Consider the following 26,001-nt stretch of genomic DNA (forward strand, 5'->3'; position numbering starts at 1 on the left):
CATTGCTCCCCTCGAAAGCCCCCACCTTGCGATCAGGCACTCCCCCCCCTGCGATCTGGCACCCCCCCTGTCTCGAACCGGCACCCCCCCCGCCACGATCCGACCCCCCCCCCCCGCCACGATTGGGCACCCCCCCCCGCCATGATCCGACCCCCCGACACGATTGGGCACCCCCCCGACACGATCCGACATCCCCCCGACACAATTGGACACCCCCCGCCGCTTCTTACCCTCATCTGGGCACTCTTGAAGATCGGCCTCCTTGTCTGCTGGGCCTTGAGCATCTGAGCATGCTCAAGGCCTGCGAGTTCACGTTGAACGTGAACTCGCAGGCCTTGAGCATGCTCAGATGCTCAAGGCCCAGCAGACGAGGAGGCCGATCTTCAAGAGTGCCCAGATGAGGGTAAGAAGCGGCGGGGGGGTGCCCAATTGTGTCGGGGGGGGGGTCGGATCGTGGCGGGGGAGGTGCCCAATCATGGCGGGGGGTCAGATCGTGGCAGGGGGGTGCTGGTTCGAGGCAGGGGGGGTGCCGGATTGCGGGGGGGGGGATGCTCGGTTTCCGAGGCACCGATTTTGCAAATGTTTTGCTTGTCTTGCAAAACACTCGCAAACCGGTGCACTCGTAAACCGAAGTACCACTGTAGTATTGTTAACTTTAAGCTGCAGTATTTAGCAGCACTGACTTAACTGGATATTTCTTTGAAACCAGATGACTTATCTGGTTTTTTTTTTTTATTCTTTATTCCTTTTTATTTCTTTCAACAAGTGTACAATATTATTACAATTAATTCACATAACTCACTTGACATTCTTAAACAATATTATTATACATGTTTTAATACCCCCCATCCACCTCCCATCCCTTCCCATATCAACAAAATATTTCGTCCAAACTTATACATACTTATACATCTCTCTTTCATAATACAATTAATCTTACATTAAATCTGTCCCTCCCCCCACCCTTTCTTCCTCAAACTCTTTTTTCATTTTATTATACAAAGTGATGCACAACAATATATATCTCATCATAGTACATATATCCCCTTATATTTCATAACAACATATTTCCAATAAATTTACCCTCTTTCTTTTTCTATTCATACCTATATACCATGTTTCTTATATCCATTAATCAGTTGAAATATACCGTTAGCTAACTAAATTATCTTATCCCCCCCACCCCACCCTATTTTTATAAATTATCCTCTAAGGAAAAGGAATAAATCTTAATCATTATAATAATCAATTAATGGCCTCCACACCTCTTGAAACCTTTTAAAATACCCCCTTTGTACTGCAAGAAATCTTTCCATCTTGTACATATGACAAACTGAGTTCCACCAAAAACTACAATTCAATCTAGAACAGTCTTTCCAATTAGTCGTTATTTGTTGAATTCCCACTCCAGTAAGAATCATCAATAATTTGTTGTTTGCTGCAGATATTTGACTTTTGGCCCTCATACACATTCCAAAAATCACTGTGTCGTAGGATAATGCTACATGATTTTCCATCAATATATTGACTTGATCCCATATTGATATCCAAAATGCCTGAATACATGGACAATAAAATAAAAGATGGTCTAAAGTTCCAATTTCAATTTTACAATGCCAGCATCTATTAGACTTAGAGCAATCTAATTTTTGTAATCTAGTAGGGGTCCAGAATGCTCTATGCAACAAAAAGAACCATGTTTGCCTAATAGATGCTGACATCGTACCTTTAATTCTCCAAGACCAAATACGTGGCCATTGAGATGCATTAATTTGATGCTTAATCTCAATGCTCCAAATATCTCTTAATCCATTTTTAGGCTTCTTATTCAAATAATTAGATATAATTTTATACCACTTTGCGGCCTGATGACCCAGAAAATTTGCCTGGAAACATAAGAATTCTAAGCTGTAATGATCATTTAAAGATTTCCATTCAGGGAACCCCACCTGAATAGCATGCTTCAATTGCAACCACTTAAAACTTTGTTTTTTATTCAGACCATATTTATGTTGCAATTGTGAAAATTCAAGCATCTTACCATTATCAATTATTTCCGTTAATGATCTTATACCTGCTTTAATCCAATCTTTCCAGACAACCTTAAACCCGCCTATTTGTATCTTGGAGTTTACCCAAATAGTTTGTTGTTTCGATTTTAAAATAGAATCAGTAGTTAATTTGTCTATAAACCTTAATGTTTTCCAAGTATCCATTAATACTCTATTGTCCTTACGTATTCTAGGCATTTTTATACCAAGCAAAAGATCAAGCCTAAGTGGAAAGATAAGTGATCTCTCCATCTTTAACCACTCTGGTAATTGTTCCAAAAGCTCTGGGAGGACCCAATACATACCTTGGCGCATGATTTATCTGGTTCTTTTTAACAAGATATTGCTAAACATCAATCTCAGTAGATTTTAAGAATTAAAAGCTCCAATTTTGACTTTTTAAAAATAATTTGTATTATAAATGTGGACCATATTAGGGGATGCAAGACTGGGGTTTTATGGCATTATTTGGCTTTGGCTTTGGTAAATAGAAAGTTTCTCTCTGCACATTTAAGTTTACGTAACAAAAATGTTTCCCCCTCAATGATGCTGTATGAGGATGGGTGATCTGGATGTATCATTTTGTTCTTCCCCCCCTCCCATTTCCATTTTGTACAGCTGAAGAGAGGAGCAGCGCAACCTCAGGAAAGCCAGCACCCCGGGAAAGAGAGTCCTTTGATGCCCGGAACATACTGAAGGTCAGTATAGAAGTGTGCTCATGCCAGTCTAGTAACAAATTGAAGGACAATTTAGCAGTGCACTGATGACAGCCACAGTGGCAATACATTGGTAGTTGGTACTAGTCAACTGATGGATCAATATGGAAGTGTATTGATAGTTTGCCTAGAGTGCAATGTTGGTCACTATGTGGTGAGAAATGATTTTATGTTTAAGGTAGTATGTGAAGTTTGACATATAAATAGGTCTAGTAGTGCAGCATCCTGAGAACTTGAGAAGCTGGGTTCAATTCTCACTGCAGCTCCTTGTGATTCTGGGTAAGACATTTAACCTTCCATTTCCCCAGTTACAAAATAAGTACTAGGATATGATATGTAGATTGCTTTGATTGTAACTACATAAAGGCGTATCTAATCCCATCCCCTTTCTCTTTACTGAGATAGCTGTATGGAGGCACACCAATTAGGAGATGTCAACAGAAAAAATACATCCCTTTTCTGGTGTTTTTCCTCTCTCCCCCCTCTCCCATGATGAACTATCTAAACAAGGCTCCCTAGAACCCATTCACTTTATATCTGCAACATTCCTGATGCTTGAGGCTTGAACATGGATCGTGTGTGCCACAGTACACAATCAATCCAAGGGGTCAGCCATATTGCTTTTCTTAATTGCCATAGTGGTGAATGACAGCATTAAATTCTTTTTTGACTAGGATGTTTTTCTCATACTTGCCACCAGGACCAAAGAGCCTAGAGTAGTTTCAGCACATAACGCAGTAAATCTGATGATTTACTTCTAAGTTGTAAAAGAAACAAGAATGAAAGGTACTTGTTTGGCTGTCCAGTCACCTTATTTACTTGCAAGCTCCATGAACTGCTGACATACCAGTTGCTAGATACTAAACTAGTATAGTTAAAAAATCTATCCATGAACAAAGTAAAGCTTCAAGAGGTGATGCCTTCTTCCTGACTTACAAGGTCCCCCTCTGTCTCTTATACTATTCAAGGTATTATTTTTTTTTAGTCCCTTGGGTAATTTGTTTCAGTCTTTACATTTATATTTTTCGATATATCCTGATGATGTCTAAATCATCTTTTCAGTAATTTTTTCATTTAATGATCTTTGTACTCTTGCCAATGATTATTCTAGTGCAGACTAAAATCAAATAAACCCAAGACTTTGCTTATTTGGTAAAGAACATTGACCACATAATCCACCTTTGTTAGCATGAGCTGGTACAAAGGCTCATACTCTGCCAGGGTAAGCCCACATATCTTGGTATAACAAGCGCGTGCCACAAAAGAAGCTGCTGCGGCTGCTTTGATCCCTAAGGCCAAAGCTTTAAACTACCTCTTTAGGATCACATCAACTCTGCGTATCCTTTAATACTACTCTTCCCTCATTTGGCAGGGATATGCGCTTGGTGACCTGAGCAACCAAGGAGTCCACCTTAGTCTAAGAGAACATCTGATAACATTCCTGTGCCATAAGATATAGCCTAGACATTGTTTTGGCTACCTTTAAAGAGCCCTCAGGAGCATCCCAGTGCTCCGTGACTAAAACACTCATATGCCAGGGAAAAGATGTGGGCTGCGGTCTCACTCCGCTCAGGGTAGAACACTGATTGGGTGGTGCCTGCTGGGAGTCTAGATATAACTCCAGCAGGAGTCAGTGATGAGCTCTAATAGTGCCAAAGGCTTACTTTGGGATCTTCCTCTTGGTCAAGGGCCACCACAGCTTCCTGTACACTTGATCCTTACGTGACCCTTTATTTCCCAGCAGAGAAGACTTGCTCTGTGCCAGCAAGGGCATACATACTGATCCCTTGCCTTCCAAGTCCCTGTCAGAAAGACCCACAGGATCCTGGTCAGGTCAGTGTCTGCCAATGACCCTGATGCATCCTGGGAACCCAAGCCACCCCCTATGAGCCCCCTAGCTTGCTGCCAGACCTTGTATGAGGATCCTAGCTCTCCAAATAAGCTCTTCACATCAAATTAACAAATTTAGGAGAAAAGGCTGTACTAGACAGCAATAAGTTCCCTTTAGTTAACTCCACCTTTCGTCTCTTGGACTCTGCGGCTTCCAAGCTCTTGTGCTTAGGTACTCGCTGTTTCAGGGCTCTGGGAAGGAGACCCCCAAAGGTTCCTCAGTCCTAGTGACCAAAAATCAGACACTCCCTCTTCCCCTTCACGTACTGCACAATACGTGACACAAGGGCACTCCTCTGGTATTCATCCAGTGCAAGTCTGGCATGAATTAGGGGTAAAGGTGCTCAACTCCATCCTTGCGGCGGAAGAATTTGAGCGTCATAAGAAGGCTCAAAAACGGCTTCACTAAAAGTTTTTTTTAAAAAAACCCAAAACCCTCAAGAAACATGATTTTAGAGGTGGGAGACCCTTTAGGGTGTGGCAGAAACCCATAAAAATCAAGTTTTCAGACCCTCCCTGATTTTGCCCATAGGCTGCAATAGCCTTACATGTGCTCTGAAGTGCTGCAGCCTGCCTCAGCTTTAAGAAGTAGCTGAATCTGGGAGAAGAAATTCCTGCCTCAATTAGCCAATCCTCAAACGCTAAGATATTCGGGCTGCCAAAGTCAGATTGATCCTCAATCCCCCATGAAATTGCGTACACGAAAGTGGGGGAGGCGAAATCGCAAACAGCACCCTGATGTGCCCCGCTTGGTCCCCTGTAGATGCCTAACAGACTGTACTCAAACCCATGCAATTTAGTAGGTGAGCTAAGCTACTAGAGATGCTGACCCAAACTCCATCAAGTTTTCTGCAGACTGGCCAAACAGGGCCCCAAGGGATTAACCTGCTGGCTAAAAACCCAAGTCTGCTTCTTTTCCACACTGGCAGAGTTTTGATTACACTGTGGAGATCTTTTGCACTGATAATCACCAAAGCCACGAAAAATACCAAAAATAATACAGAAATATACAGAGAAGATCAGAAAGACACTTTCCGGCTTGCATTCAGAAGGAAAACTGAAGGGGGCGACGGTGCTCTATGGTAGAAAGAGGAGGAATTGAAAACCTGGTATGGATTCCTTCAGCATGGCTTGCAAGCATGGGGAGAATATCCTAATATCCAGAATGACACACTTATCTACTAGAAAAAATATTAGCAAGGTAAGAACCTAATCATCTTCTTCCTTTTTTAAAAAAATATCTCTTAGGAGATGAGTTTCAATAAGCTTAACTTAGATGCTGAAAAAAATACTATTTTGTGGGTAGGTGGGAGAAAAAAATAATCCTTCTCAAAGAGCTGAATTTAAAACGATGGAATTGTAATCCCTTTGCCACATTATATCTAGATCTTATGCTAAGTTGCGCCTAGTTCATCAAATCCATTCTTATTTTTTACTGGATGACATACATCCACAGATTATTATTATGTTTTATATTTAAGAATATCACAGAATTTGACATCTAGGTTGCAAAATACAACTAGACTCAGGGGCATAATCAAAACGTATGTCTAGTTCTGATTTGGACGTAGGGCGCTAGTCACCTAAAGTCAGCAGTGGGAAAATGTCCTTAACATCATACTTCTTAATCGTGTAACCATTCTCTCAAAGTATGTCAACATTTTTTTTTTTTTTTTAAATCTTCTATCTGGACTACCAGGCGTTTGATTGTCCAGACCGTCACTACATCTGTCTTTAATACCACATTCTCGACCAAAAATTTGTCCATGTCCCAATGCCCAGAACAAGACCTTTTGGACGTGGGAGGGGTCAGCAGTGTGATGGACTGGCCATCCAGACATGATAACAGAGAAGTGGGGCACCTTACAGGGCACTTATGTGAACTTCACAAAAAGGGTGCCAGATCAGATAAACATGTCATCAGAACTCCCTTATAGGTTATGGTGAGGCACCCAAAATCCACTATTCCTACCTGTCTACAACCTCAATCGCCCTTATGGCTGCAGTAGGGTTTGGTGAGTGCACATGTTCCACCATAAATGTAGTGCTTAGAATGGCTTATGGGCCTGGGTCCTCCTTTCCATGGTTCACTAGCCCCCCACCCCTCCAGCTATTTAAGAGACCTTTGTGCAGCTCTACTAAGCTTTCCTATTCTAGGTGCTGATGTTCTGGAGACAGGTATGTATGTTTTTATTCTGATCTTTGTGGGGGTGTGAGGGGTCAGTGAACACTGGGGGAGTGGGTAGGGGTCTTTATTTTGTCTCTACAGTGGCTATCTTGTCATTTTGGATTCCTTTTGTGCACTTATACAAGAAAAAAAAAACATTCCTTGTCATCAACAGCAGATGAATCCAGAGACTAGTGGGATTAGATCCATCAACCAACAGGTGGAGATAGAGAGAACTGAGTTCTCCTCAGCCTTATTGGATGCACAGCCTCCTGACCAACCGGTATTCTCTATCTACAGCAGGCTGATGGATGTGTTTCTTCACAGCTCCTGGCTTCTGTTTGTGGATTTCGGTCCAGGCCGGAATATTTTGAAATGAGGGGTGTCTGGCTGAGTGGTGCCAGCTTTAGGGGTTACACCTGGGCCCCCCCCCCAGATCCCTGCCTCACCCTCTTCTGGGATATGCCTGTTCGCCGCAGGTTTCTTTCCCTATCTACTGTTGTGCCTTATTTGCTTCACCTTTCCCAGTTAAAAAAAAAAAAAAAGGCACAGTGGATTGAGGAGTACCGGTTTTCAACAGCGGTTTCCCTTCTCAAGAGCTTGAGCTCCCTTCATGCTGCCAGCATGTGTTTCTGCTCCTTTGGTAGCCCTTCATTGTTGATTGCGGGTGAGTGTTTTCTGTTCTCCCGTGCGCAGTGTCTGGTTTTCGGTGCGGTTAAGGTTTGGGCACCTGAAGGAGCTGACAAGGGCTCGGTTGAGCATTTTGGCCTAGCCCCGTTTTAAGTCGGGCGGGAAACTAGGCTGCCTTCGCTCCTCTATAGAGGGCGACGGCGGGAACAATATGTGGGCGTTTCCAGTGTGGGCGCGCTGAGGCTGCTTTTTTCCTGTGGCGTTAGCGACCATTTTAGTTGTCTGCAACGGCCGCATGGTCCACTTATTGTCAGTTGTTCACTGAGTTGTTCATACTGATTTCCGATGTAGTGTTCCTGCCGGTAGACTGTGGCAGTTCACTTTTCTTGGCGTTCTCCATGTCCGGTAGTCAGGACGCTAACTCAGGAGCTCTAGGGAACAGAGTCTTCTCTGACAGGAGTCGATTCTTAGCGCGTTGCAGCGACAGAGTGGTTCTGTGCCCTGACCAGGCTGCATTGTTTTCTTGTCGTATAGGTGGTTTTCTTCCTCGGTGGGGAGTTGTGTGATCGGTTTCTTCCCTCCCTGTGATTTCTACCAGGATGGCGGTTTGTTTTTTGGATTTTATGATTTTTCCCTGTTTTGCTAATCAGGGCGGTCCTTTCCTTTATCCTGTGGAGGTCAGGTACAGTTTCTGAGTCTCGGTGTGTTTTCACAGGTGGCTGGAGTTGAATTTGATGTTTGCCTGGCCTCAGGCATTTTCTGCCCTTTTCTTGCTGCTGTCCTCTTCCTTTCAGTTGTTGGGCTGTGTGCACCTGCAGCGGTTTTTTTTATGGTACTGTATGTATCATTGTAGGGCATGGACCTGCTATTAGGCTGGTCTAATGTGCAGCCTCTTGCCTGGTCTGGCCTTGGTTGGGCCGCTTCCTTTCAGCTGTGGTGTTTGTAGCTTGGAATGCTGACAGCGGGGGCTGGTTGTCCTGGAGTGGGGGACCTTTACCCAGAGCGCCATTTGTTTTTAGCTACGGTACCAGGGGCCGCAATTTTGTGTCTTTCGAGGAGATGCGTGGCGGGGTTCGGTTTGCTTATTATGTTTCCACGGTCGAGGGGCCGGTTTCCAACAGTGGTTGCTCTATATCCGGGCTTTCTCCATAGAAATCTCTGGCTGCTTCAGGGGATGTGGCTGTTTTTCCTGTCCTGGTGGTTGTTGCTTGGAATGCTGACAGTGGGGGCTGCCCTGTGCAAGTACGGGGTATATAGCTTCCTCAGGCTGGCGCACCATTTGTCGCTTGATGCTGGCAAGTGTGCTTGTGTCTATTCTATGGGTTAGATCTTCACTTTGGGTTTGGTTGATTGTGGCACAGTTTGGGATGTCCTTTTATTATTTCATCTTTTCTTTAAGACTCCTTGTCCTTAGGGGCTTTGGTGGATGCCTTTGCCCACCATTTCTCTGGGCAAGCAGAGTACCTGGCTTCTGCAGTTGCGCCCAAGTGGTTACTTTTTTAAGCTAGGTGAGCAAGCATTTCCTATCTCTAGCTCTCGGCACCTTGCTGTATGCTCTCGCCTTTAGTTTTCTACACATGGTTGATGGTGTCTCATTTCTGTATGGGCTTATTCTTCTTTCTGGTTTACAGGGCTAATTTCCTTAGTGTTTTGGGGTGGAGCATGGTCTGTCCATGGGTGCTGGGTTCATGTTCTCTATTTTCAGCATGCCGCCCTTTCTCTGGCTATATGATACTACTCCTATATATACTAATGGATTCTAGAACCTATTCAGGCTGCCCTATCAGCATGGCACTGAAATGTCTCAGCCTACGCTGTAGTCATGATGGTAGGCCGAAGACGCCTGACTGCATGGCCAGATAACCTGGCCGCCTAGCACAAGCAGTGTGACTCGATGGCAAGACCATGTCATCATAAGAAAGGAGACTCTGTTGCAGTGTACCGTAATGCAAATGTGTGCCTCTCTTCCATGTTACCCCATGTATTTCAACTTCTTTTGTCAGGTCCCGCTAGGCTTTGGGGTGTTCTGTCTCCCTGCTCATTCATTGCATTGGAAAACAAAAAAAATAATAATATACAATATAATAAATTTTCTCTCCTGGCTTTTGACAGTTCTCTAACTGTCATGGTTACCATATAGAGGACTCTGAGCTTGTTTCTCTTAAGAACATAAGAAGTTACCTCCACTGGGTCAGACCAGAGGTTCATCACACCCAGCGGTCCGCACCCGCAGCGGCCCATCAGGTCTATGACCTGTGAAGTGTTTCCTGACCATTTCTATAACCTACCTCTACTTCTGTCTGTACCCCTCAATCCCCTTATCCTTTAGGAACCTATCTAAACCTTCCTTGAACCCCTGTAATGTGCTCTGGCCTATCACATCCTCCGGAAGCGCGTTCCATGTGTCAACCACCCTCTGGGTAAAAAAGAACTTCCTAGCATTTGTTCTAAACCTGTCCCCTCTCAATTTCTCCGAGTGACCCCTTGTACTTGTGGTTCCCCACAGTCTGAAGAATCTGTCCCTGTCTACCTTCTCTATGCCCTTCAGGATTTTGAAAGTTTCTATCATGTGTCCTCTAAGTCTCCTCTTCTCTAGGGAGAACAGTCCCAGCATTTTCAACCTATCAGCGTATGAAAAGTTTTCCATACCTTTTATCAGTTTAGATGCTCTTCTCTGGACTCTCTCAAGTACTGCCATGTCCTTCTTGAGGTACGGTGACCAGTACTGGACACAGTACTCCAGATGTGGGCGCACCATTGCACGATACAGCGGCATGATGACTTCCTTCGTCCTGTTCGTGATACCCTTTTTAATGATACCCAACATTTTGTTCGCTTTCTTTGAGGCTGTCGCACACTGTGCTGATGCTTTCAAAGTTGTGTCCACCATCAGCCCCAGGTCTCTTTCAAGGTTGCTCACCCCTAGCAATGTTCCCCCCATTTTGTAGCTGAACATCGGGTTCTTTTTCCCTACATGCATGACCTTGCATTTCTCTATGCTAAAACTCATTTGCCACTTTTTTACCCACTCTTCTAGTCTCGTTAGGTCCCTTTGCAGGTCTTCACAGTCTTCCGTGGTTCTAACTCTGCTGCAGAGTTTGGTATCATCAGCAAATTTAATAACCTCACATTTCGTCCCCGTCTCCAGGTCATTAATAAATATATTGAACAGGAGCAGTCCCAGCACCGACCCCTGTGGAACTCCGTTCGTGACCCATTGCCAGTCTGAGTAATGGCCCTTTACTCCAACCCTCTGTTTCCTGCCTGCCAGCCAGTGTTTGATCCATCGGTGGACATCCCCCTGCACCCCGTGGCTCCACAGCTTCTTAAGCAGTTGTTCGTGAGGTACCTTGTCGAAGGCTTTTTGGAAGTCAAGGTAAATGATGTCTATGGATTCCCCTTTATCCATCTGGCTGTTTATTCCCTCAAAGAAGTACAGCAAGTTCGTGAGGCACGACCTTCCCTTGCAGAAGCCGTGCTGGCTCGCCTTCGGTTGTCCATTGTTTTCTATGTGTTCGCAGATTGTGTCCTTAACCAGTGCTTCCAACATCTTTCCCGGAACCGAGATCAAGCTCACCGGCCTGTAGTTTCCTGGGTCACCCCTTGATCCCTTCTTAAAGATGGGCGTGACATTTGCTATTTTCCAGTCCTCTGGGATCTCCCCAGTTTTTAAGGATAGGTTACATATTTGGCGAAGTGTTTCCGCTATTTCGTTTCTCAGTTCTTTTAGTATCCTTGGGTGGATGCCGTCCGGACCTGGTGATTTGTCGCTCTTCAGTCTGTTTATCTGTCTGAGGACATCCTCTTTGCTTACCTCTTCTCTCACATTGTCACAGGTCTCTGTCTTTCTTTGCTTCTGACTAGTGGACTGTTCAAGCATGCTAGTCAGGCAGTTTTCCCCTCTTGGGGTTTGGCTTTCGGTTCTGTCCTTATCTCGGTGGTGGTGTTTGTTTCCCTCCCTACGTTAGGACTGCTTTGCTACATCCCACTAGTCTCTGGATTCATCTGCTGTTGATGACAAGGAAGGAAAAATTATGTTCTTACCTGTTAATTTCCTTTAGTCACAGCAGATGAATCCAGAGCCCCACCCTGTTTCAGTCTTCGTTGTTATTGCGCGTTGTTTGGATATGTTTTTTAATGCTGGAGTTGCTTTTCGGTTGTTTGAGTATTGGTTTGGTGTGTTTCATATGTCTGGGAAAGAAGTTTCTTGAGTTTGAGTTTCGTTTTGGATGCTCTGAGATAACCTATACTAGTTGGCCAGGAGGCTGTGCATCCAATAAGGCTGAGGACATAAGAACATAAGAACATAAGAAGTTGCCTCCGCTGAGGCAGACCCTAGGTCCATCCTGCTCAGCGGTTCGCTCCCGCGGCGGCCCATCAGGCCCATCAGGCCCAACTCAGTTCTCTCTATCTCCACTTGCTGGTTGATGGACGTAATCCCATTAGTCTCTGGATTCATCTGCTGTGACTAAAGGAAAGAAAATTAACAGGTAAGAACATAATTTTTCCTTCTGAACCAAATTGTATACTAATATATACCCAGCACCTTTAAATTCCATCCCAGCCCCCCGACACCTTTAAATTCCATCCCAGCACCCCCCCCCCCCATCAATTATCACTTTTAACATAACATAAAACTTTATTTATATACCGCAAAATTCCTTTCGGTTCGATGCGGTTATAAAAATATAAGTAAAAGAAAAAGAGAATTTTAACAATGGTAATAAAAAAACAATTTGCATGAAGTAGAAGGCATTTAGGTAAAGGATTACAATATAGCTAGAGTGGCTAAGAAGTAGTAGTACAAACTATATGTTAAAAGAATGAAAGATAAAATAAAAAATAACAAAAGGGAGAAAAGCAAAATACTTGAGAGGGAGGTATAATAGAGTGACAGTCATTTGATCTTAAAAGACGGGAGGGGAGGCCAGCCAAAGAAAATCTCCTAGTGTTGGGCCCCATAGACTCCAGACACCTGATGAGAGGGAGTAGAGTCAAGATTGCTGTTGCTGGCAAAGGAACAGCTGCAGGGTGAAACAGTCAACCGCTCCCAATGGTGCTGATTCGCCAGGGGCTCTGGTTTTGGTTATTTTGCATCAGACTCCGAGCAGGAAGGTGAGACCAGCGGTGAGGAAAAAACACCACCATCGGGCAGAGGCCAAAGAGCCAAAGCAGGCCACCTCACAACAGGAGAGCAGAGCCTGCTGCTGATGCTACTTCCTGCTTCACCACCTTTTGCTACAGGAAAAGGAGTGGGATGGAGCACACCGAACATTCTCCCCCTTCCCGAACTGGAGGTGGGAGGTGGGCCCTCAATGAACAAGGCACCCGGAGTGGAGGTGGCAGAGCTCACGCTTGGTGTCCACGAGTGCCACGTCCTTACCTCCCTCTCATCACTACCTGCTTGTCTCCTCTGTTGAGCTGAGTCTCTCCTGTTGACCCCAACCCACACATCCTCCACAATGATCCGCCCTCAACCCAGTAAGCATCGGAGGATTGATGAGAGAAATTGCCAGGCAGAAAGAAAAGTAGTGGGGGGTTACATTTGCTTCATAAGATGCACCCTTATTTCCACCCACTTTTTGGGGGGGGAAAAGTGCATCTTATGGAGTAAAAAATATGGTACCTCCAAATTCTGTATATGGTGTTTAAGGTGGTGTGTATAGCCAATGTGCATGCACAGCTTAATTAATTAGTTGGCCTAATTCAGTGGTCTCAAACTTGCGGCCCGCCAAGTACTATTTTGAGGCCCTCAGTATGTTTATCATAATCACAAAAGCAAAATAAAACAGTTTCTTGATCATATGTATCTTTAGCTATAAATTACAATATTATTATTAAGACTTAGCCTAAAGGAAAGATTTATAAACTATAGAGTTTTACCTCATGCAAAATTGTCACTTCTTTAATAAGACATTAACTATTTTTTCTGAGGCCCTCCAAGTACCTACAAATCCAAAATGTGGCCCTGCAAAGGGTTTGAGTTTGAGACTACTGGCCTAATTGGTGCTGATAATTGCCAATTAAGACCTCATAATTGATTCTAACTGGCACTAATTAAGCTACATGCACAACTCAAAAAGCCTGATTCTATAAAAAGTATGTGCCAGTTGCAGTGCACAAATTTGAAAAGCACATAGCAGGGGTGTTCCTAAGTGCATTGTTATAGAATAAGCCCAATGCACACACTGGGTGCACCTAAGTTGTGTGTGCATTGGGCTTATTCTATAACAATGCACCTTTTAGGATCACCCCTGCCATGTGCTTTTCAAATTCATGCACTTCAACTGGCACATACTATAACCTAGGCCTAAATGCCTATGCTATAGGTTATACTATAACCAGGCCTAAATGCCTGTGCTATAAGTTATGCAATGTATAAAAGGTATGTGCATCTCGAAGAATCATGCTAAGCACTGTTCTAGTTGGTTCCAATTTTTTAGGTGCCGTATACAGAATATGACCATTAGTGTTTTAATATTAGTTATTATTTAGCTTATTTTCTTATTGGCGTTATGCGATTTTATTAAAATATTTAACCTATTTAGGTATTTGTAAACTGTCCTGATCTTTTGGTTAATCAGTATAGTCTGTTTTCATTATTTGCGGCAGTATGGTTCACAAAAATGTTCATGAACTGTGAATTACGAAACACTGTGTCTATGGGAAAATAGTTGTTAGGTTCCAGCCATACATGTGGTGCCTCAAAACCACAGAAAGCGAATAATGGATCCTATAGGAAAAACAGGGTTAATTTTGTGCATGGAATGCTTGGTGGCCTTTTCCAGAAGCAAATGCCAAAACTGCAAAGTGAAAGCAAAGAAAGCAGATTTTTAAGTATGCAGGTCTGTGAATAGGTGAACACAGTGGTGCCAATGGTGAATAGCAGTCACAATTCAGCAAATGCAGATAGATGAAATTGTGAATATGGGATGTATGAATAACGAGAACAGACTGTATTAATATTAATCCTTTAAAGCTTTTGGACAGTTTACTTGTGCAGGAAGTTTTATTCAGAACTGGGCCACCAATACATACATCTCTATGCTCTGCAATGTTTTTTTTCATTTGGGTCATGAGTATGTACTATAGGAAATGTTTCCCTCCTCCTATATGAGCAGTTGAAATATCCTACTTTGCACCAGTCCTTCTAGCACAGTGGTCTCAAACTCAAACCCTTTGCAGGGCTACATTTTGGATTTATAGGTACTTGGAGAGCCTCAGAAAAAAATAGTTAATGTCTTATTAAAGAAATGACAACTGTGCATGAGGTAAAACTCGTTATCGTTTATAAATCTTTCCTTAATCACTTCTGATAATTTAAGCTATACAGTACACAGCTGAAAACAGTGCAACATGCAGAAAGTGAAGTTTAGATAGTTTTTCACTTTCTGCATGTTGCACTGCTTTTAGCTATGTATAAGTGAAATTATCAGAAGCAGTTAAGGAAAGATTATAATCTAAATCACAGTTTTGCATGAGATAAAACGCTGCACGAGACAAGATTTTGGTGTAGTCCTCTAGGCTTTTTTTTGTAGAGGGGAGATCGTGTCCACAACTGCCTTCAGCTTTCACCTCCTCCAGCACTAAACACAACCACCATCTTACATCAAGCAGTCACCACCAGGAGAGGTGCCAAATTTCTCAAGAGTTCACGAGATTACATGCACACGCACAAGTTGCACTGCGTCCAATGGTTACCTTACATTCTGGAATGTTGCCCACCTCACTGCTGTAACCTCACGTAAGCGCTTTCCTGCGTCTGTACGCGATTGTCCTCTCCACTCCACCTCACAATTGCGTACAGACACAGGAAAGCGCTTGCTTGAGGTTGCAGCAGTGAGGCGGGCAACGTTCCAGAACAATGGTAACATACCAAGGGCCTCAAAATAATACCTGGCGGGCTGGATGCGGCTCCTGTGCCGCAAGTTTGAGACCACTGTTCTGGCAGCATTCACTGACAACTGGGGGCTGGAAGCATCTGGGCTGTGCCAACAATGGCTCACACATCAGTGCTGACTTTGCACCTTCCCTTCATCTGACATTAGTGGACATTGGCAAAGTGTACACTTGCTTCTGGTGATGAGTTCAGAATGCCTGCATGTGACCAGTAGTATTGGAATGTTGCTGCTGGTTATGACCAGTTGACCTTAACCAGTACCAAGAACCATACATAGCACTACTGGGGGACAGAACCATTTTCATGTCAGCACATCTTATTTTTCATTCAAGAAGTGTTTTTCAATTGTGCAGACTGTTGCGCGTGTTTTTCTAGGCACTTAGTTTTCCCTCTCACAATTCTTTAAAGTTGCATCACACAGAGTACCCAGAACCACAAGATATCAGAAGGTGATTTTTCAAGTTCCAAGTTAAGCCTCCTAAGGCAGGCCGGGTAGGCCGAAACACAAACGTGTCGAGTCTGTATTTGGTCTATTAAAACTTTTTGGAATCCAGTGGTCACCTTCACTGTTGTTTGTGCTTTAAAATTTACTGAACAGATTAGATGTCTAGTGACCCCAGTTCACAATTTTCAAGTTCACTTATTGCTCCCAATAATTACATTACATTAGTGATTTCTATTTCGCCGTTACCTTGCGGTTCAAGGCGGTTTACATAAAGATATATCTGGCTATTTCCAGAGAATGGTGAGGTGGTTCTTGTGGCGTTAGATTGTTTTTGAGAATAGTGATGGTGTTAGGTTGATTTCAAGGAATTGTTGAGTAGTAGGTTTTTTTTTTAATAGTATGGCTTTTATTGTCCATATTGTTCTGAATACTGAGAATCACACACAACTCCACGGAGATATCTCAGTCCTCATTCATAACAGCACTATTCCAGCACTAACCAAACACACTTCTACCAATACATCTCATTCTAGAACACATCATTATGCTTACCAAAAACATTTACCCTGGGATTGTAGTGTATTTCTGATGGAAGCACTTTGATTAGTGAGTAGGTCAGCATATCTGACACACTTTTATTTATTTATTTTATAGCCTATTAGTCTCTTTAATTAACGAAAAAGTGCAGCAGTAAGCTGCTACTTTGGTTTGATTTTTTTTTTTTCTGAGCTACAGATTGTTCTTTCATTCCCCATTTGAGACAAAATTAAGCAAATGTAAAATAAATCAAAGAGCTTTCTGGACCTTGACTGGAATCCTAATAAGCAGAGTCCATTTCAGCCTCCTTCCGAGTAATGCTGAGTGCTTGCTTCCCACTTCTTAAGCCAGAAATAGTGGATTTCATCTGACAGATGCAGATTAGCATTTCATTTTCCCTTTATTGTGGAAAGAATCAGAAATAAGCCTCTATGAATATGAAAACATACTGAAAAGATACATATTGTACATTCAAATAATGAGGCATGCTCAAGTCTTTCTTTATGTTAAGCAACTTGGGGGTGAATTCTGTATCGGGGATTAGACAATTGTGCATAATTCAGCATGTGTAGAATATTTTTATTACTTAAAATGCACAAAGCTTTTCTGTATAGATAATATTCAGTTTTGAAATGTTTTCATTGAAATATTTTACATCCTTTCTAGGCACATTTCACAACAAGCAAGGGTGTCTGTTGTCAAGGGTTTATCATGTCTGTGTCTTTTTGTGCACATTCACAAGTGTGCATGTTCAGGCCCTTAATCAAGTGAGCACATATGCAGTCCAATGAAAGAGAAAGCAGGAGCAACAGTGGAATTTCTTCTGCTCCCAATCACTGTTCCTAGTAGTATCACTACGGATTTCTGTTTGTTTTGCACCACACTATCTGAATTTTAATCCTCCTGCCCCAGGCTCTCTGCCACTTCCTTTGGACTGTGTTCCAGTTTATCTATAATCTGGTGTCCACAGAGGGGCAGAGGCAATTCCCAGCATGCACCATGGAAGAAGTATAGTCAAAAGGGCAAAGAGCACAGTCTTACTAAACTTATTTTGCCTTATGAAACTGAAAGGGGGAGAAGAAACATGGAGAAGACCCTCAGTAAAAGAGAGTGCGAGAAAGGAATCAAGGAATAGAATAGATGAAGATGAGTGGAAATAAAAAGGAATTTAAGAGGGGTGAGATATAGAGAGGTATCAAAGGGAGAAGACGGGGGATAGAAAGGAATGAGAAGATATAGAAAGAAATGACAAGTCTATTAGGCGGTTTAGAAATGCTTTAAATCAGGGGTGTCAAAGTCGATCCTCGAGGGCCGCAATCCAGTCGGGTTTTCAAGATTTCCCCAATGAATATGCATGAGATCTATGTGCATGCACTGCTTTCAATGCATATTCATTGGGGAAATTCTGAAAACCCGACTGGATTGCGGCCCTCGAGGACCGACTTCGACACCTGTGCTTTAAATAAATAAATAAATATCAAGAAAAAGCAAGAAAGGATCGACATTTTTTTCTCATTGATATATGATGTCATCAGTAAGGAGATCAAAGCAGCAGCCACCCTTCCTTTGAAGTATTCCCACAGATAAGATCACTCATTCTTCTCCACATCTTGAAACATTCATCAGTCTTCAGAGGCCCAATGTCCAGCCATCAACACACTTTAGATAACCTTTCCTCTTAAGCTCAAGTGTCATTGGTATCAGCAGTTTTTGTGGGGCTGGATAAGAGGATCAAGGAAATGGTGAATCACCATCTAGTAAGGATCTGTTTACTAACACACAGATGCAGAGGGAGGTTCAGCCTGTTCCGGAAATCATGGCAGTACCTTGACATGGTGTCAGTACTGAGGCATCAGTATTAACTGTACCTATATTCATGTCCATTGCATCAAAGAAGGAAGCATCAATGGTGAAACTATAAGAACTGTCCTACTGGGTCAGACCAAAGGTCCATATAGCCCAGTGTCCTGGATGATATATTTAAGAAAAACAATGGCTTCAAAAGGTGTTCTCAGTGCAACAGGACTGTATCCATTATGAATACTCATAGTTGGTGCTTGCAAAGCCTGGAATCCAACTATGATCCCTCTCATTGTATTCTGTGTTCCCACATGTTACGATGGATTCATGGGAGAGAAAAGCAGAAGCAAAAGCTTTTTGACAAATATAAGACTGTGCCACCAATATCTGCATCAGAAGCATTGGCTTCGATGGGTTCCAGAGCTGCATTAGAAGCTGGAGATGTATCAGAATCGAGACTGTCTTGCTCAGACTTGATATCAAGCATCTGTAAAGGCCATCAGGAATGGTCATCATCTGATTTCCGCCCAAAGAAGAGGAAGGATTTGCTTTTGACTTAATCAGTGCCAAGGATGAACAATGCTGCTCATCTGGCAGGAGCTGACGTGCATTGACATTGCCCTTCTTTGAAGTATAGCACTGAAAAGCATCAAGGCACTGAGATCATTGGTGTATTCTAAGCACCTTCAGTATGAGGACTGAGGTGGCTGCTCCCACTGCAATACACATGTCTTTGTCAATGGTAGCTTATGAAGAAGTTTGAAGAAAGGAGTGTGGACATAGTTCTACTGAGCTGGGGCAGGCACAGACTCACTCTACCCATCTGGAGTATTGTAAGGAGCCTAACTTGGACTGCTCATGAGTCAGAGGAGGATCCACATTACTTCTCAGAGGAGGTATCCTGTGGAGTCACTAATGATCCTTTACCACCTCAAAAGAGACATGAATGAGAGTCTCTCATTCACAGGTTTTGTAGGAGGTGGTTTCAGCCATCTTATTTAAGTTGGAAACAAAGGAGGAGAGATGATATCTGCCCTGGACTATGACTCTCCTAAGAAAAGGGTCACAGTTCTGTTGCACCCTATCCTTAAGGATGTGCTGATGAGAATTGGGAATATCCCCTCTTGGTGCAGGCTGTACTAAAGAAGGTGGATACTTAGTATGATATCCAGAAGGCCTCACCACTCCCTTGTTAGTCAAATCTGCTCTCTAACAAGTCAGAAGTTCCAGGACTTGTGCTTCGGTTCACGCAGATAGAGGCTCAGAGTCTGGGCTCATTAAGGAAACTTTTCAGGCTTCAATGCACATATACTTGAAGTCATTGATGCACAGTATGCTTAGTATCATGGATTATCCCAGGACAAGCAGGCAGGTATTCTCACATATGGGTGATGTCATCGACGGAGCCTGGATACGGACGCCTCACAAACAGACTTGCTTGAAGAAACTCGAAGTTTCGAGTCGCCCACACCGCGCATGCACGAGTTCCTTCCCGCCCAGCACAGGGCGTGTCTCCTGAGTTTTCCGTGGAGCCGAGAAGTCAGTCTTTGACTCTCTGCGTTTAACTTCGTTCACTTTGTGCCTTCTCTCAAGACTCTGGTCAAATTAAAGAACGATCATGCCACCATGATTCTAATAGCTCCTCGGTGGCTGAGACAACCCTGGTACTCCCTTTTACTTCAACTCAGCAACAGGGAGCCATACCTTCTACCAGTTTTTCCTTCTCTGCTTACAGAGTCAAGGATCTCTGCTTCATCCCAACCTGCAGTCTCTACGACCGCAGTTTGTGTTTTTTACTTCACGAATCACTGTTTTATTTTATTTCTTTTATTTTAGTTAAAAAATCATTTGCTTCTATAGTCAGACCTAAACCAAAGCCAGCTCCTGTCAAGCCTGCAAAGGTGTTTTGCTCCAAAGCCGGCTCCTTATACTCGCCCTCCTCTGAAAAAACAACAGCCTCAGAAGCAACAGAAACCCCAACCTTCTGCTGCACCTAAGGCTGCTCAACCTTTTTGACTGTTTACAACAGAGCATAACCTCCTCCATTCTGTCTTGGTCTCCTTTTCCCCCTATAGGAGGTCGTCTCCATCATTTTTACAACCGATGGACAATAATTATATCCGACCTCTGGGTGCTTACCATCATCAGGGAAGGATACTTTCTTCATTTCACTCAGCTTCCACCAGAACTTCCTCCAAGAGAGTATCCTTCCAATCCATCCCAGTCCGCCCTTCTTCTTCAGGAAGCTCAAGCTCTGCTTCATCTCCATGCCATCAAACCAGTTCCCTTGGACCAGCAGAACAGGGGGTTTTACTCACGTTATTTCCTTGTTCTGAAGAAGACGGGCAATCTGCGACCCATTCTGGATATCAGGGCTCTCAAAAATTCCTAGTCAGAGAAAAGTTTTGAATGTTGTCCCTGGCATCCCTTTATCCCCTTCTCGAGCAGAACAACTGGTTATGCTCTCTGGATCTCAAGAAGGTCTACACTCATATCCCCATTCATCCGGTCTCCCGTCAATACCTCATATTTTGGGTGGGGAATCTGCACTATCAATACAGAGTACTACCCTTCGGCCTGGCCTCGTCTCACAGAGTGTTCACCAAGTGCCTGGTAGTGGTAGCAGCAGCTCTAAGGAATCATGGTCTTCAGGTATTTCCCTACCTCGACGACTGGCTCATCAAAGATTCCACATCTCAAGGGGTTATTGTAGCGACCCAATGGACTACCTGGTTCCTGCAAAGTTTGGGATTCGAAATCAACTCTCCCAAATCTCAACTTCAGCCCTCTCAGAATCTATAATTCACTGGAGCTGTTCTGGACACTGTCCAACTCAGAGCATTCCTTCCACAACAATGTCTGGAAGCTCTTCTTCAACTCTGTCACACAGTGTCTTCCCGCTCTTCCATCTCAGTGAGACACATGATGATACTTCTGGGTCACATGGCCTCCACAGTACACATGACTCCTTTTGCCAGACTTCACCTCGGAATTCCTCAGTGGACCCTGGCATCTCAATGGACGCAAGTTTGCGACCCTCCTTCTCGACACATTTTGGTCACTCCTTCCTTGAAGAAGTCTCTCAGTTGGTGGATGCTCTCTTCCAATCTTTCCAGAGGCTTGCTTTTTCAAACGCCCCCTTATCAGAAGGTCCTCACGACAGACTCTTCGACCTACACTTGGGGCGCTCATCTTGATGGTCTCCGTACTCAAGGCCTCTGGACCAGTATGGATTGTCAGTGTCATATCAATCAGTTGGAACTTAGAGCAATCCTCAAAGCTCTCCATGCTTTTCAACATCTGCTTCACGACACAGTAGTCCCCGTTCGGACGGACAACCAAGTCACCATGTATTATGTCAACAAACAAGGAGGGACAGGGTCTGCCTCCCTTTGTCAAGAAGCTCTGGAAGTTTGGGACTGGGCAATCCGCCACAACACCTTCCTCAAAGCTGTCTACATTCGGGGCAAAGAATTGCTTGGCGGACAACTTGAGGAGTCTACTGCAACCTCACGAATGGACTCTCCAGTCCTCGCCTCTTCGCCACATTTTTTCACAGTGGGGAACACCACAGATAGACCTCTTTGCAGCTCCCCACAACTTCAAACTGCCTCAGTTCTGCTCCAGGATATGCTCTCCTCATCGCCTCGAGGCAGATGCTTTTCTTCTGGAATGGTCGAATCTTTTCCTCTACGCATTTCCTCCATTCCCTCTCATTCTCTGACAGCCTGGTACCTCTCAACATAACCCCTCTTCAGTTTTCTCATTCTGTAAGAGACGTTTTAGAAGCTTCTAGAAAGCTTACAACTAGGCAATGCTATCACCAAAAATGGACTAGATTTTCCACATCATAAGGAGCCTCAGCATTCCTCCTTATCTTCTGTTTGGACTATCTTTTGCACTTATCCAATTCTGGCCTCAAGTCTACATCTATACGAGTCCATCTCAGTACAATTGCGGCTTTCCATCAGCCTATTGAAGGGAAACCCCTCTCTTCTCATCTGGAGGTTTCCAGATTCAATGTCAAACTTCCTCTCAAACCACCTCCTGTGGTTTGGGACCTCAATGTTGTCCTCACTCAGCTCATGAAGCCTCCATTTGAACCAATTGATAAGGCTTATCTGAAGTATCTCACTTGGAAAGTGGTGTTTCTCATTGGCCTCACTTCTGCTTGATGAGTTAGTGAGCTGCAAGCTTTAGTTACTGACCCACCATTCACGGTGTTCCATCATGACAAAATGGTTCTTCGTACTCATCCGAAATTCCTACCTAAAGTGGTCTCAGAATTTCATCTCAACCAATCCATCGTACTTCCAGTGTTTTTTCCAAAGCCTCATTCTCATCCTGGAGAATCAGCTCTTCATACTCTGGACTGTAAACGTGCTTTGGCCTTTTACTTGGAACGCACTAAACCACACAGAACTGCTCCTCAACTTTTTGTTTCCTTCGATCCAAATAAGTTGGGCCATCCTATTTCTAAGCGTACCATCTCCAACTGGATGGCAGCTTGTATCTCTTTCTGCTATGCCCAGGCTGGATTACCCCTTCACAGTAAAGTCACAGCCCATAAAGTCAGAGCAATGGCAGCTTCAGTAGTTTTCCTCAGATCTACACCTATTGAGGAAATTTGTAAGGCTGCTACTTGGTCCTCGGTTCATACCTTCACTTCTCACTATTGTCTGGATACTTTCTCCAGACGGGATGGACAGTTTGGCCAAACAGTATTGCAAAATTTATTCTCCTAAATTGCCAACACTCCCACCATCCCATTCTAGTTAGCTTGGAGGTCACCCATATGTGAGAATACCTGCCTGCTTGTCCTGGGATAAAGCACAGTTACTTACCGTAACAGGTGTTATCCAGGGACAGCAGGCAGCTTTTCTCACAACCCACCCACCTCCCCTGGTTGGCTTCTCTGCTAGCTATCTGAACTGAGGAGATGCGCCCTGTGCTAGGGGGGAAGGTACTCACGCATGCGCGGTGCAGGCGACTCGAAACTTCGAGTTTCTTCAAGCAAATCTGCTTGTGAGGCATCCGCATCCGGGCTCCATCGATGACATCACCCAATGTGAGAATAGCTGCCTGCTGTCCCTGGATAACACCTGTTACGGTAAGTAACTGTGCTATCTCTTCCTCAGGAATAGGCTACTGAGCTTTGTTTGCTAAAAAACAACTAGAGTACTACTAATTATTCCTATAGTGCTATCAGATGTATGCAGTGCTGTACAGAGTCACAAAGAAGACAGTCCCTGCTCGAAAGAGCTTACAATCTAAACAGACAAGGCGGACAAACAGGATGTCATGGATACAGTTAAGGAGAACGGTTAATCTGGTGGGCAGTGGGGGGTAGGGTTATGGATTGAAGGCTATAACAAAAAGGTGGGTTTTCAGTCAGCTTTTAAACAAGGGCAGGGAAGGGGCTTGGCAAACGGGTAATTTATTCCAGGCATAGGGGGCAGCTAGATGAAAGGAACAAAGTCTGGAATTGGCTGTGGAGGAGAAGTGTACGGCTAAGAACAGCTTATCTGAGGAAGGAGAAGGGTACAGCTTATCTGAGTAATGGAGTTTTCTGGGAGGTGTATAAGGAGAGAGGAGAGATATTGGGGGACATTTTTGGCTAGGGGCACTTATGACACCTTTGATATTAACATAAGAATTGCCTTACTGGGACTGACCAAAGGTCCATCAAACCTAGTATCCTGTTTCCAACAGTGGCTCTCTGCAATGGGTGTAGGGATTTGCAGATTCTCATGGCTTTGTGTCTCTGACCTGGACCAGCAGCATAAGAGAGGTTAGTGGACATAGCTGGCCAAGGAGATAATCTTTTGGGGACAAGGTAGAGGAAGTTGAGGATCTCATCAGGAAACATACTAACACCATTTAGTCCTTCTTTTAGTAGCCTCCAACTATATTTCCTCTACTAGGAGGTTCTCGATTAGGCCAATGCAGAGAACCTATTACTCTCAAATGTGTAAGTTTCTGCCCCCTTCCCAAGCTACCTAGTAGCCCCAGCCTCAATATTCTCACCCATATCTATCAAGTCCACAGAAGACCCAGCCAATTCCCTAGTTAAAGCAAGGGATGATCTTTTGACTGGCTCCAGGAGAGCATAGCTGCAATCCAAGTAACCATACTGGATGGCCTACCTGGTGGGAAGAAAACTAAATTTTTCCCAACAAAGGTGGTCCCTTATAACCACCAACTGGTGAGTTCTTCAAATAGTCCATCTCGGTTACACATTTCATTGGCTTTGGAAACCACCAAATTGCTCACAGAGAGCATCTTACATCAGATACTTGTAGAAGAAATATCCGCCCCTATGAAGGCCAGTGCTGTCAAACCCATGTCGCTAGGGGTAGAGGAGAGATAATTTATTCCTGGTACTTTCTTCTGCCCAAACAAATGGGGGGATTCTGTCCCATCCTAGATCTAAGAGCCCTAAACAAATTTTGTTAAAGAAAAGTTTAGGATGATTCAGGAGAAAGATTGGTTATTTTTTCTAGAATTGAAGGATGCCAGCTGAGGTAGGAGGCTGCTTTGGGGCTTCCCCTGCCTGCTTTGTGCATGTGTGAAAGTCGCTTTTTCAGCAACTGATGGGGTGGGATTATGGCTGACCTCCACAAAACTAATTTGCATGGAAAGTCCATCATACATCAGTCGCCGTTTTAATATCACTCAGTGAATCGGCCAACAGCAACCCACTCAGCTTTAGTGACAATTTTTAGTGCATCTAGCCCTCCATCCCTTCTACTTTGCTGCACCTAATACCTGGAACAAACTGCCTGACTTCGTATGTCAATCTCTGTCTTTGGCAGTATCCAGATCCAGTGCCCACTTTGAAGCTGCTTTCAATTCCAAACTCCAACCCACCTGCACTTATATCTATCTTATCATTCCCTCTGTAATTCCCCCTCCTAAGCACGGTGTATAGATGCACCTTTTTTGTCCAGTTTGTCTGTTATAACTAGATTGTAAAATTATAGATTTATGGAAAACTATGCAAATAGTTTAGAGTCTTGATATACTGCCATTTGGTTCACAAAGAAAACACAGCTAATAAATAGAACAAGGATGGAAATAACAGCAGAAGCCTAAATCTAGCTTGACAGCAGTCCAGAAAATACACTGCAGTTCACCCAAATCCTTAACGAAGAAAGTACATCAAGCAGCTTATTGGGGAGCGTAACATACCTCTCCATTGCGTTCAGCCCACTTAGTTAATTTTTTTCCTAGTATTAAAATCAGTTTGACACTCCTGATTTAAAGTATAAGTTAGGGTTCATTCTCCTGAAATGTAGAATAGCTAGGAGGTGGTAGCAATCATAACCTGAGAATATGTTGCTATGGCAACCTTGCAGTTTTGCTCTAATCATGACCATAGCCAAGAGTCTTTTGCTATCAAATCAGCTAGTATGCTTCCCTTCACAAAGGTTATTTTATATCTGTTTACTTTCACTTAATACATATTTTGCAAGGTCCTGGCTAGGTTGTGGCTAAAAATAATGGCTTCTACTGAAAAGAAACTCCTTTCCTGAAACCCACACTGACCACCTTCCTAAATCCTAACTGCCCAAGGATGACCTAAAATACCCCTTTCTCTCCTTAAACCCTGAGATGGATTTCTTCTTGCCTGGCAATTCATGGTTAGAGAAAGGCACTGTAATCTCCCTCCCTCTGTGGCCATGAAGCCCTAAGGCATCTTTTCTAGGTTTTAACAACAACAGATATTTATTAGATGGATGCAAGAAAATCACTATTGCATTACTCTCATCTCTCCTTTTGTTTTCCTTAGATCTTATATCTCTCTCTGCCTTTTATATGCTGATAACTCTTTTACCACACATATTTTCAACAGTTGCTGAGCT

The 26,001-nt window shown here is 43.6% G+C and overlaps 1 protein-coding gene across 6 annotated transcripts in view; it reads left to right on the top strand.

Annotated features, from left to right (window-relative positions):
• The window catches only part of ASCC1 (activating signal cointegrator 1 complex subunit 1), a 155,807-nt gene that overhangs the window by 84,158 nt on the left and 45,648 nt on the right, over positions 1-26,001 (top strand). For all 6 annotated transcript variants that reach the window (XM_033942359.1, XM_033942360.1, XM_033942356.1 and 3 more), the window contains one exon: positions 2,670-2,749. In XM_033942359.1, the coding sequence (XP_033798250.1) occupies positions 2,670-2,749 (80 nt within the window). The remainder of the gene's footprint in view (positions 1-2,669; positions 2,750-26,001) is intronic.

This window comes from Geotrypetes seraphini, chromosome 4 (assembly GCF_902459505.1).
Source record: "Geotrypetes seraphini chromosome 4, aGeoSer1.1, whole genome shotgun sequence".
NCBI classification, from domain to species: Eukaryota; Metazoa; Chordata; class Amphibia; order Gymnophiona; family Dermophiidae; genus Geotrypetes; species Geotrypetes seraphini.